Source organism: Cotesia typhae, unplaced genomic scaffold (genome assembly GCF_013202065.1).
Source record: "Cotesia typhae breed Kobodo isofemale line unplaced genomic scaffold, CoteBio_Ctyphae scaffold_70, whole genome shotgun sequence".
In the NCBI taxonomy this organism is placed as follows: domain Eukaryota; kingdom Metazoa; phylum Arthropoda; class Insecta; order Hymenoptera; family Braconidae; genus Cotesia; species Cotesia typhae.
In genome coordinates this window covers 2,495,329-2,509,905 of record NW_027423780.1, presented here as the reverse complement: position 1 = coordinate 2,509,905, position 14,577 = coordinate 2,495,329, and the positions used below count along the sequence as shown (strand labels likewise).

General features: G+C 31.1%; 1 protein-coding gene across 2 annotated transcripts in view; it reads left to right on the top strand.

Annotated features, from left to right (window-relative positions):
* Positions 1 to 5,985: 5,985 nt before the first annotated feature.
* The window catches only part of LOC141537259 (uncharacterized), an 86,306-nt gene continuing 77,714 nt past the window's right edge, over positions 5,986 to 14,577 (top strand). The window contains exons 1-2 of one of the 2 annotated variants that reach the window (XM_074258136.1): positions 5,986 to 6,205; positions 13,906 to 14,023. In XM_074258136.1, the coding sequence (XP_074114237.1) occupies positions 13,910 to 14,023 (114 nt within the window). In that variant the 5' untranslated portion in view covers positions 5,986 to 6,205; positions 13,906 to 13,909. The remainder of the gene's footprint in view (positions 6,206 to 13,905; positions 14,024 to 14,577) is intronic. The other variant, XM_074258137.1, reaches the window with a different exon arrangement.

Here is a 14,577-nt window from a genome sequence, read left to right as displayed (position 1 = left end):
AGTCTGAAGTTCTTTTAATTCTTCTAGTAATTTATGTAAAATAATTTGATAACTGAAGTCTTTTTCATCCAGAGAATTGAAAAGTAATGTAACAAAAATATTTTCCAACTTAGATTGAAGATTGGGGGGCAAGCAAGGGATATTTATATAAACTGCACCCGTTTTTGCCAGGCCTCTATGGCTTCCTAAGGGATTATTTGTTTCATAGTCATCATGATACAATACCAATGGTAACACCAATTTATCGCCAAAAGATTTTTCTTTTCTTTCCATAGCTGGCCTTGTAAAACATTTTGAAGTATATTAGATTCATCTGATAAACTACCCATATAATCTTGGATACTTTCAAAAATATTTGGCAATTCCAAAAATTCTTCAATGTTACAGTTATTGAAATATACTCAATCGTGACTGGAATTTTCACACGATTTGTGACGCCTTCACTATTCCGGTAGTCTTCTCTTTCTCCAATTTTTATTTTTTGAGGAGGAACGTACGTACCATTACTTTTAAAAGCTTCTAATCTTTTAAATTCACTAGTTAAATCTTTGAAAGGATTACTCAAAACATCTTGAGTTTCACGAAAATCATATAAATTTTCTGATCTTTCACCCAAGTCTTCTAAGCGTTGTATTAATCCTGTTATAAATGTGTTTAGAGGTGAATTTTTGACGAAGTTAGAACAGCTATCAATGATGTTTTGTACACGAGCACGAGATAAATCGTTATAATTATATAGGTTGGAAATAAATGATAATGATTGTTCTGTCATATTATCGCTTAAAAGTGGTAAATTAAAAAAGTGTTCATATCTTTTAAATGAAGTCATATTTAAATGATTCAGTATCACAATTTAATATAATTAATGGTTAACTATAAATTATTATTATGTTATAAATTATAAATTACTTTATATTATTGAATCACGATCTTCAATCGTTTAAAATAAATATAATAGAATATCTTATTTTAATTATATCGTAACACTATCACTTCAACTTTAACTGTTATTAAAAACTAAGTAAGATGCTTAAAATATTTAAAGTTTAATCTTCATGTTATACTTGATGAATCCGGTCATTTTTTTTATTTTTACTGGGTATTTGTTGCCAACAGTCGATGTCTTGAATAAAAATTTCTGGATGAATATCCAGATATTGTAGCATGACTCCGGAAATTCGTAATTTCCGAAGAAAAAAAGTTCAAAATTCAATTTCAAAGCATTCAGAGGATTATCGACCTTGTACTTATAGTCATCTACAATGACATAAAAACTGGTGCACTTTTCAGGCCCTCCAACAAACAGCATGTACGGCTGAACAGTTTTCTTTTGTTGTGCAGCGACTCTTTTTTTTTCTTCGACTCGTTCGTTAATTTGCGAGTCAATCTTGAATTTAAATTACATATGAAATCGAAGAAAATTAATACAGATATAGGTGAGTAAAAGTAATATTTACCTTCACAATTGCTAAAAATCATTCACAAAGTCAGGTTCCTTCAGCTGCTCACTTTTATCATTTTTTTCTGAGGTGGAGTATCTCCAGACAAATTTTTCCTCTTTTTACCAGATTTTTTGGGGCAGCTGGCTTAATACTCGTGCTTTTAAGCATGTGAGCTAATAATAATAATATTAAAACTCCATTGTTATCTAAAAAGAACTAAATATTAGTAAATGTCAATCATGATTAGTAAATAAATTAAAATGATACGATTTATATTAATTTAAATAAACATTATTTTAAATTACCATCAGGCTCTTCAGCAAGCAATGAAATTAAATTTTGAGCTACTGCATTGGAGTAAAGTTGTTCATCAATTTTCGAGTATTCTCTAATAAATCGACATAAATATGGCCAATACTCTTCGATGTGTTCATCTGATGCACTCGGTAGAATTTTTTAAAATCAAGATGAATCTACAATTGTTTAAAATTAAAATCAAAAAATTATCGTAGCGACCATTTTATCTTAAGCAGAAGAAAGAACTGTTGCATCTATTACCAGAGTTACAGCGTTCTCGTTTTTCAGGCACTCAAATTTCGAATAAACTGACTCATTTTTATCCTTTTGCTGAATTAAAGAGTTTCGCCGTTCATCAAAAGTATCAATCCAGTATTGCTCGACTTGATCAAAAGGTTGAATGTTTGTTTCAAGCCACTTAAGTTTTTCAATGATTGTCTCTACAGTCATGTATAGAAGAATGAAGTTAGTATATTAGTTTATTATTTTGAAGAGTATATAAATAAGTAAATGATAATAAATACCATCTGCTGGAAGGGAAGAGGTTTTGCTAATTTTTTCTCGTTGAGGTGTGGATTTTAAAATTCTGCCATCTCGCAGAAATTTTTTAACGAGATTGTAGCGTTCCCACAGTTTGCCACTAGCATTGATTCTTACATCATCCTCTTGGCAAAAAGGAGTGTAATAAAGTCCTGCTTCTTCGTGAAACTGTTCTTCAATTTCTTCAGCTAATTTTATGAATCTAACTTTATCAATTCTATAGTTAAAAGAATTGTATATTTGTAAATAAAAATATATTTTTATACTTTCATAATTAAAATCAAATGTTAGTACTTTCTGTCATTATTTTTAAAGTGCGTTAATAGAACAAATTAAGAGACGTATGAAATCATATAAAAGAAAGCTTACGCAGTGCATGGTTAATTGATTAATAAGCAGTAAAGCTGTAAGGAAGAAAATTAGAAAATTAATAGGAAAATATTATTATTTTTTTAAGAGAACACTAATATTTAATAATTTTTTTTTTTTTTTATCAAACCTACACAAATTTTTCTAATTGATGCTTCCCAACTTCAAAATTTATTTTTCGTAATGCAACATTAACTTCGCGATCAATGACCTTTTTACTAATAAAGTTCTCATATCGTCAGGAAGAATTTTTGAGGGTTGTTCTGAAAAGAACTTAAAATAGCTAACCCTTCAAAATCCCGACTCAAATAATTTTTAATATTTCATTTGGGTCATAAAATGTTATTGCTGAAAGGTTAATTAGGCCGACAGAAGGATCAGATAAAATATTAGATAAACTAATATCTGGCGTCATGAGCGTAACTTGGACAGCTGGGTATAAATAAAATAAAAATTAAAATTAAAATTGTATGTGTACGTATACGTGCGAAATAATAAAATGAAATGTAGAAAAATACATTATTAATGACAATAAATTCAAAAGAAGTCATATCCAATTTATGTATACTTTTCAATTTTTCTTTTACCTCTAACATTTTGAGCTGGTATTAAAAGTTAAGTGAATTTTTAAGTTTTTAATACAATTATTACATATAATATTACAATTATTTCATTTAATACAATTATTACATTTATAGTCATCAAGAAGTTAAAAAAATTTTGTCTTCCAATTTTATATTAGTGCGTCTTGATTGTAAATATGTTTTTGAATTTATTATCATTATTAAATTTATAGGTAACACATTGATCAATGGCATTAATAATCATCATATAACAATCACAATAATAGAAAGCAAGGTTATAAAAAAAAAGAAAATAACGCCGTAGCATCAAACTTACGTTGCAATAATTGGTCGCCTTCCATAATCAATAAAAAACAATCTAAAATAAAAATATTTCAATTTTAGGTTAGTTTGGTTAAAATTAAATAATTTATATAAGTTTATAATTTTTTGGTTATATATTATCTAATGTAAATACTTACGGATTGAGAACAATCGAAGATAAAAATTATTATTTTTTAATTTGTATTGTTTTGATTCACTACAATTTTTACTTCACTTTAGGTCAACTTAACTATTTTTTGTTATCAAACTTTCTAGAAATTTTATTTATCGGTTATGAATGGTAACTAGAACTATATAGTTTTGGCGGTAAGACAATAGTATAATTGCTTAACACGCCACAAATTATAGCGGGAACCACTAGTACCATTGCGTCATCTGCAATGTAGTATGGGTCTCAAGACCATACTGTCTTGCCAAGCCTGCTATACATACGTGTGAAAAACACAATACCACCATTACTATACTACATAGTAAATAACGCCATACTTATGGGACTCGGTACAATACTGAATTGTAATATTACACATACTATTTTGGTATGGGTCTGGAGACCATACTAACATTGTGTTAAACGCCATCCATTTCTCTCCGTGTAACAGGAAAAAAAGAGAATATTTTTTTTTCAAAAAATTACTTATCAGAATTAGAGAAAATTGAGAATAAAACTATAAAAAAGAATTTATGCATGTTCCGTAAAAATTTTTTTAAAATAATGTTTTCATTACGAAAATACTTCTATGCGCATCGAATCACTCATAGTTGAGCAAGTTAAAACATGAACAGCAAATGAAGTGCACTTGATGTTGGAAACAGATATTACTCAAAAAGTAAATCCAATCTGTATTTAATTTGGATTATCAAATATTTAAGTCAACTGTATAGGTAGGAAAGTATTTTCTATCCACACGCTATCTGCTGGAATTAATTGATACTGAACATATTTTAGTTTACGAACTTACAGTTAGAATCTTTGAGTGTTCTTTGTTTCTAATAGGTGGCGTTTTGCTGGTCATTGAGGTCTCGCTGGAGATCACGCTGACGATCCCGCTGGAGATCTTACTGGTCGATTGATTGGCATGTGACTTCCAACCAAGAATTGGAAGTCACATGCAGGCGGTACGGAACAGTATAGGACAAATGTCTGCATGGAAGGAAATGCTGCACGGTGTGCTTCAGGGGAGTGTGTTGGGGCCGTTTCATACTCAGTGTATGTCAGATCTAGGTATGCTACTTGAGCGCTATAAGCATTTATTTTACGTTGATGACCTAGTTATTTATTTGAGTTGCGCAGTATCAGAGGTCGGTAACTGTGTGCAGACTCTTAATGAAGAGATTGCTATCATATTAAAATGGAGTGAGAAGAATGGTCTGAAGCCGAATTGTCCTAAAATAGCATTCGAGAGGATGAAAAAGTAATGATTCACTTTACGTATACCTACACAAATTAGGTCTTCACCATATTGTGATGTGCAAGTACTGCCCGAACAAAATCGACGACATCGAGCATACGTTTTTGAGCGTGAACGCTAGAGGGACAACAGAGTTAACATCTAAGTAACCGTAGGCAAGACCGTCAACCTTCGAAGGCGGAGGGGGGGGACATTTAGTGGGTGGAAATCTCACACTACCAACTACCATTTTTCGGTTCTTAAAATGTGCTAGTTTTAAAAGTTTTTTTTTTTGCTCGCCTGGCAGAAAGTGTCAACTTTTGGCCCGCTGCGCTAAATGAAGTTGCCACTTTCTGCCTTCGTCGAGCAAAAAAATAGCATACACTCCTCGGGAAGTAAATAAGAAAGCCTCAGATCACATATTTATTGACCTCGGCTTCGCCTCGGCTAACAATTACATGTGATCTGAAACATTTCTTACTTTACTTTCCTCGGTGTGTAATATACTATTGCCCTCCGGGCGAAAAGTGGCAACTTTCAACCCGTTGCGCTGAACGAAGTTGCCGCTTTTCGTCTAGAGGATAAAAAAATAGTATTCAGCTCTAAGATGGGAAAGTTAGAAATGTCTCGGCGTCGCCTCGGTTGACTATAACGTGTGATCTGAGATATTCCTTACTTTGCCTTCTTTGGAGTAGAATCTACTACATTTTTAAGAATATAAGTGAAAGCTATAACTTTTTAATATTTAAAATTTCTTAATCTTCATAGTGGAAGGTGAAAGATAAAACAAAGTGAATTTTGGTTTGACTTACTCTGAACGAATAATACAAAATATAAAATACAGTAAGATAACGTTTTATTTTACATGTTGCAATACCTGTCTTTAGATAAGTCTAAAGAAAATTTGACACTCTGGTTAAAATATCCTACCTTACTCAGCATTAATAGGATATACTTTTAAAATACTTATCACTTATCACTTATCACTAATAGATAAACGAAATGGCTGGTAAGCACGAATGAAAGACTAATATAGTATCCTGATTCCATTGCAACAGTCACGTTTTGATAAAGCCTCTCACACTGTTCAATTCTCATAAATATTTCAACAAATAATATTACGATGAGTAGGTAGTACATTTAAGTTTTGAATTTTGACTAGTCTAATTTAGTAAATTAATAGAAAAATGATGAGATAAGAATCATCGAACAAAAATCTCGATATCATAAGCATCAAGCTGAAGCAATAAGTACATTCATGGTGAGTAGAATTATGAATTAAATAAATTATTTCGAATTATGCTACGTACGCAGATGTTAGAAAATAACCACCGGTTAAGATTTCAACAACAAAAAAGTATAAAAAATGTTAAAAATTATTTTTATCCTAAAAATAACCTCATAGTTAGAAATATACGCTCATGAAATATCTAGCTCAAATAAAAAGAGAAGAAATTCTTGAACCAATAACATAATTTTGAAGAATCTAAATATCTTGAATCAAGTAAAAAAATTTTGGAATCGAGTAAAATTTACTTAAATCAAGAATAACTTCTTAAATCAAGAATGTTTTCACTTAATTTAAGTCTATCGAATTCTTCAAAATGATGTTCATTGCTGAAAAATTTTTTTCTCGAACCACACACACACACACACACACACGCGCCCGCGCGCGCGCACGCGCACATTAGCACCCTATTAATATAGTAAGGCTAGCTTTTGTGCTTCCAAAACGTTGATAAATCTGATGAGAATACGATGTTCATAAATCAGAGTACTAGCCATAACTCCCTCAGAAAGGACATTTAATCAGTGTATAAAATCTTTTTTAAGGCGACGGCAAAGGTGGCAGGTATGTGGATTATAATATTTGTAAGTTAAAGATTTTTTCTCTAATCACCCCAATGAATATTAGTATATCTTGTATATAAATACATAAATAACCGTTGGAGCCATTGCTATTTTTCAACACTAATCAACGAAATAATACATATTATGACAAAATTTTCGCCAAATTACCTCACGAGACTGGCGACAACAAATAGATGTCTAGAGAAAACTATCTCTCAGGAAAAAATTTTGCATGCATGACCAAGCTTCACCAAGCATAACTCAGGCGTGATCATGCATAACTAAGCATGAATCATGTAAATTCATATCCAATTGCGTACGCTGCACAGTCATACTCATTCATGTATAATGGGTATCGATAGGTCGTGCATGAGTTTGCATGAATGAGTATGATCGTACAAAATTTTTGTTTCACCAAATCTGATCTTGCATAATTTATGCTTGGCTATATCTGATCATGCATGATAAATTTTGAGCTTCTTAGAATCATCAAACATGAGCGTGTATAACTGGGCGTGGATTCGAATTGTCATAAATACTTGATCATGCATACCTATTTTTTGAGAAGTAAGAATAATTATTTCTTAGCTAGATTAACTGTGCATGACTATGTATGATAATGCACGATGAATTTTTCATCAGTACAGAAAAAAAAAAACAAATACTCATGATTATAAAAAACAAGAGTCTAATTATGTTATTTCTTGATATTTATCAACCGAAACAGGCCTAATGGTTATACGGGCACATAAAAAAAGTGTCTTGTACATTTAATTTAACCTACCAAAGTTGATGTACTTTGATGCACTGAATTCGAATTTGAGATTGGTTTAGCCCATATACTCTCAAAATTTCGATTAAATCGAAAAAAACCATCAAGAATTAAAATCTATCGTTTATTTAGCTGGTTGGCTTTTTAACGTTAAAGTAAATTGCGAATAATTGCTAAAAATCGTGGAAAATTCCAACTATGAGAACGGTCATTTGAAGAAAAAATAATTCAATACAAACGAAAAGTAGTATAAAATCAAAGGAAGTCATTTTGTTTATCATTATAACTGCAATTTACTATTTTTTGATATTATTCACTACTTTGAGACTATTTCTTACGGTTTTGAGCTATTTTTTGCGCGCCTCATAAGCGAAGCGTTAAGGTGGGTACTACTGTCACTTCACGCAAAACAACTGATTTTTCAAACTTAAAATGTCTCTATTTATCACATATTGCACTTGTAAAATAATATATACACACACATATCAAGAAAAAATCCTGTTTTTAACAATCATGATATTTTTTGTTATTTTTGTTATTTAAACTAGTTAAAAAACTGTTTAAAAAAGTTCTGTCTTGGACGTCCGTGTGTCTGTATGTGCGGATCTCGTATCTTGTGGTCACGATAACGATTGAAATACTTCACTTATAGAGTTGGTTTTTTTTTTATAGGCTTCAGTATTTTGAGGAATAGAAGCTTACTACTTTTCACGGTATAATTCGATGTAGTTTAATTATTATTTAATAAATTAAATACCGACTGTTCTTTTTTTAGTACTGTGGTATATCTACATATATTGTGATGCACCTAGTACATCCAGCAGGTGACGCTACCCGTTATTAGACCGCTATCTACTACGAGAGTGCGAATTCAAATGAAATATTTACAAATAATCTCAATATACGTTTACAAATTTACAAATAATCTCAATTTTATTGTAATAAATGAGATTATGAGGCATGCACTTTTGGATTTTCCAACTATTTTTTTTCACGGTTTTGCCGTAATTTATCCAAAGTTTAAGAGTGTACAACACAAACCGACTTTGGATTTAGATTCAGCGTATCAAAATACGTTAAAAAAAAGTTGATTTACATTAAGAAATTTTTTAAACTTCCCGCTAAGAAAATCGAATATTTTCAAAAATTGGGGTTATTGTTTTCACTCCGTTTTTCAAAAATAGAATTTTCATTAGATCTCGACGTTTTAAGGCCACAGGAAACTTCCCTGATGACCCTCACGATGTTGTGAACCGCTAATGTCAACCGCTTATAACTTTTGAACGACTCAGCCGATCGGAACCTACTAAAAGGTGATCTAAAGAGTTCTCTTAAACTTAGCTTTCCTGCAAATTTGAACCGATTCGGACTAATAGATTTTGAAAAAACTCAAGCAAAATAAGAAAAAAATTATTTTTGAAAGTGGCTTTTTTAGAATAACATTTAAACGGCTTTATCGATGAACTCCAAAAACTGATCCGCTCTTAAGCTTGAAAAACCACGTCGATCGCCGCTAATCCGGTCAATATTGGTTGATTCGTTCGGAAGATATCATGAATTAAAAAAAACCGAAAAAAGTGTTTTTTTTTTACATGACTTCGACATTTCTTTTCAAATCATTCTTGATGAAATCGAGTAATCATAAGATTTCAAGAAACCGCGGCAATCGCCGCCAAAAACGTGAAAATCGGTTGATTAGTTGAAGAGATAGCGTCGACGAAATAGCTGGAAACAAGTCTTTTTTTAACACAACTCCGGCATTTTTTTGAATAACTGTTAAGGTAGAATCCTCGCGACTTCCGTAGTCAAAAGTTTATGTTAAAGTGTATGGTACATATTACGGTGTGCCAAAATGTAACTTCCGTGGAGGACCTTTTAAAATTGGAAATTTGAGTTCCGCTTTTAACAGGGGCTGTGTTTGGGCGTTTCCTGAGATATTTTAAGCGTAAATGATTTATTTGATTTTCATAGAATTTTTTAGCAGAAGCTTAGTTTGGGTATATTCGTTAAAAATTCAAAATTTGGCCGGAAGTGCGATTAAAATCTGCTATTTTAATCGAGACGCGAATCGAAGATCGAGACGCGCCAGTGCTATGTCGAATAATTATAGATATCCGGTGACTTATCGATTAAGGGTAATTTTACCCTGTTACAACTGCATGAGCGTTAAAATATTTTATAGTGGTTCCACTGTAGTGTTTTGGACCAGCTGTAGACTAACCTTTGTTTTAATATATGCGTTTATTTATTTATTTACATATATTTATTCGGAAATATAATTACAATGACTGAAAAATTTTTGTCTGAAAAAAAATAATTGACAGTATTGTATTGTTCTTTCAGAGAAATCAGTAATTAAACTGTTTGTATTGATGTATTAACTGATTGTCAATTTTTCTATTTTTTATTATTTCATCTGACTATTATTTATATAACTTATGAAAGATTAATATATATTATTACATTAAAATTATTAACTTTTTTGAATTTTTAATAAATATCGAAAAATACTTATTTTCATAAAATAATCATTGTTATTTTTTTTTTAAATAAATATAATATTACACCTAACGTACATTAAGCTTTTCCAATTTTTCAGCGTATGCGCGTCTCATACTTCTTTCGCGGCTCACAAAACTTGCGTTGTTACCATAGCTTTATTAACGTATCTCTTCCTCGGCTAAAGTCTGGTAAATTTTTCATTACTTATTAATAAATATATCTGGAACTGTATGGTAATTTTCGATGAAACTATTTGTAAAAAATTGTTTAGTGGTTAGTTAACGCTACTCTAGTTTTTTAAAAAGATTCTAAGAAAAGTTTTTGAGATATAAAAAAACACGTGTGGCACTCGGGGACTGCCACGGTAAAGCTATTGCATAGCTTTTTTTATCAACTTATGCAATTATAATTATTTGTTTATTTTATTCATGCAGTATTAAGCTATTTTTTTTTCTTTGATATTAATTTAAGTTACACTTTTTGAGCGTGGTGACCGATAAGAAAACAAATTTTTTTCTTTTATTGAATAAATGAGAAGTTAATATTGTTCAAAATATTTTTATTATCTTACAATACATGTAGGTTATTCTGGAATTTTTATCATTGAAACTATAGGCTTATGGTAACTGAAATAAGAAACATAAGTTTGAGACTTGATATCCTCTAAATATCTGGAAAATACCGCATCAATGGTGGTCCCATATTTTGTTGTGGATTCTTGTGGATCATTATTCATTTTCAAATTCAATTTTTCCGAAAGAAAAGTTGTCAACCGCTCTGATTTTTTATCAGCGAAGTTGATGTTGAAATCGCCAGCCAAGATAAGTGGAAATTTATTACCATTTGTACCAAGTTTTTTCGACCCATCTTCAGTGTACTCCAGTAAAGTGCGATGAATAAAATGCTCTACCTCGTCTAAATTTGGATTCGGAGAAATGTAAATTGCTATCATGACTATGTGTAGGCCATTTCTAAGTTTGCATAAGCACGCACAAATATCTCCAATAAATGAGCGCCTAACATTAACATCGCTAACGTGTGCAATATTTATTTCAATATTCGGAGTCATAATATTAGTAACATTATTATTATTTTGGTAAATAGCTACCCCACCTTTTGGAACAGTACCTCGTTTGAATTGAACAATACAATTGAAATTAGGTATTTCAATCGGATTATCATCGGATTTCGCGCGATGAACATTTATATAAATATAAAATATGATATATACTTTAACTGTGCGGCATTAATGTGTATTACCTATACACAAAAAACAAAGGTACTAAATTAAGATCGCTCATTTTAATATCAAATATTTTTAGGTTATTTTTATAGCAGTATTATATATAAATTCAAAAAATACTGCATTTGTGATTATAATAAAATTTATGTATATAGAGTACTCACTCATTTTCTTTCACAATTTTTTCATCACTTTCTTCATTAATAAATGCACTTTGTTTATTCATATTCAAAACAATTTGTACACAAATTTTACGCGTACAGCTATTCACTGTTGTACATAGATGATAGATACCTATACAGTGTAGACTCTACACGCATACGTATAGTCGCATGCACACAAACACCGTGCCGAAGTCTACCGAACTGAAACGACGTTAGACGATTGTTAGATTTTTTTCGTTACGGAATTTCTTGGTTCGGTCGCCGCGCTCAAAGCCCGCGATAAAAGCTATGCAATAGCTTAAAAAAATTTTTGTAGGTAAACTTTTCGATATTTCGTATACCGTAATGTAGAAGAGCGTTCAAAACTCAAACTTTGAATTTAAATATCTCTGAAACTAGATGGTCAATAATTTTCAAATTGCGCCAATCGATGCAGAATTATATGAACATTGATCTGCCAAAATTTAAAACAAATCCTAAGCAAACCACTCTGGCAAAGGTACTACCTTAAATGGCTCTACCGATCAATTCCAAAAATAACTCAGCTATTAACATTAAAAAACCACGTCGATTGCCGACAAACCGGTCAAAATCGGTTTATTCGTTCGAGAAATATCGTGAACAAAAGAAAAACGAAAAAATTTTTTTTTCGGATTTAATCCGAAATTTCCAGTTTGATTAATTCAAACTCAAAAATTTGTTATGAGACTGAAAAAACTGCGTTGAGTGCTGCCAACCGCATGAAAATCGGTTTATTCATTCAAAAGTAATTGCGGTTTGAAAATTCATAGAATAGTGTTCTATGAAACTTCTATCAGACTTTTGAGCTCGAAGTGCTCAAAAACGTCATAACAGTGCAATTTTAAGTGCCTAGGTATGGAATTAGCGGGAAGTTACAGGGATGCTTTTCAAGGTCAACCGTTTTCCTTATTTATTAATTTGCATTATTGCAATTTTTTAGCCGTTTCTAGTGGTTTTTTGTAAATTACGCTAGTTTGGGAGGCATAAGGAGTTAAATAATATTCATATTTGGATTTAGCGCATTGAAATATATGAAGAATATAATTGGTTGACGTCGAAAATGATTTTTTCGCTGAAACAACTGCATTTTTTAGCCACTTTTGGCGATTTTTCGCAATTTACTCTAACTTGGGAGGCTTGACAGGCTGAATGATGACTGAATTTAGATTTAATACATCGAAATATATAAAGGACGTACTTGATTAAAGTCGAAAAAAAATTTTAAGCACCATGGACACGCCACGCGTAAAGACCGTCGAGATGATAATTATTTGCAGCGTGGCTCTGTATTGTCACGTGGCTCGCCCAAGGTACGTAAATAACTAGTTCTCTTGCACGAGTGCATTTTTTTGCAATTTTTGGTGGTTTTTTGCAAATTATTTACAATTTTGGGGAATTTCGGGCTAAGCCGACTACAAATTTAGATTTAGCGCATAAAAATACATAACTCTAGGTAGGTCTAGTAAAATGTAAGAAACACTTTTTTTTTGTTTCCAGGTGTAATTATTAGTTATTAACTACTTGTTAGGGTAATTAGTTTTAAACGATTATTTGTTTTTTCGTTCGTCTATTAAAATATTATTCTATGTACTGAAGAAAAATTCCCTTTTAGTTTGATCTCGTAATTTAATTGTATAATTGTAAACTCTATAATTTTACATTGCTCCATATATCATGTATAATTATTCATAACTTTAATATATATTTATGCATAATTTCATAAATATCCATATATGTAGGACTTGGAAAATATCTGAGACTTTTTTTTTGTGCACTCATAAGATAAATTTATGAGAAAAATTCTGAGTCATTGATTGAAGTAGTTGATTATCATAAAATTGGAAAAGTAAAGATCATGTAAAACTTACAACTACGGAAAATAAATTGATAAAGGAGGATAATCTCAAGAGTTGAAAATTCAAAATTTATGCAGAACCTTGAATTTTCGATGAATGTTGTATACATGAAATTTATAAGGCAATAAAAAGTACTAATCGTACTAAAGTGATCAATTAATCTACTAAAAGTTGATAAATATATTATCGACAAAACTAAATATTTAAATCTTCAGTTAAAACAAGTAAGAGTTGTAACTTATAAATTTTTTAAACTTACTCCAACATATAAGGCCACGGCTTTTTCTTGCCCTCCAGACTTGATCGGATATGATCATGCGTGAACAGGCATGACTCTACATAAACAAGCATGAACAATTATGGCAATACATCAACAGGCCTGATCACGCTTGAACATATTTAACGATTCAGATATAATCTGGCATAATCACACAGAAAGAGAAATGACCACCCTTAAACAAGCACGACCATGCATGATCAGGGAAAACTTTAGGTTTTTAATATTACTGAACTTGTTTTTTTTTTTTTTTTTTTTTTTTTTTTTTTTTACAGAAAAATGCAATCAAACGACTCATACGTGATTGATCCATTACCATTCAGCTGCATCGAAGAAGTTAATACTAATTACGAAGGAATTTATAACCACGTTATAAATGACGTTAATTATGAGGTAATTTACATGGGTATACACTATTTTAGTAATAGAAATCGATTTATTCAATTGTTACGTTCCCAAATTTTGGGTGTAATTAATTTTTAAATTTATATAATTTATTTAAGTCCAGATTTTGACCTCGTTAGGATGTCAATAGACTCCAGGTGGGTCATGTCACTGATTTCTCCGCGAAGTACTTTATTTTATATAATTTAATAATTCAGATTTTTAATTTATTTATAAAATATATATTTTAATATTTTACTTTTGTTTTACCTGCCTACAGGTAGGTAATGGGTAGAGTGCCTGGACGCTGGCTAGCGCTCTGGGTGATTTCACCAGGGTGAGAACAGTTAATAAGCGCTCTCAACCCTGGGTGAAGGTTTTAATAAGTATCCATTTTAATTGATTAACAATTAAATAGGTTTATTAAAAAGGAATTGGCAGGTTCAGCCTCGGACCAGCAGAGATTGCTCCTCTGCTAAGTCCTCGGACTGACTGCTCCAAATGAAGTCTGAAGACAGAATGTATGTTACAATAATAATTACAATGAGTTTTATAAGAATTTT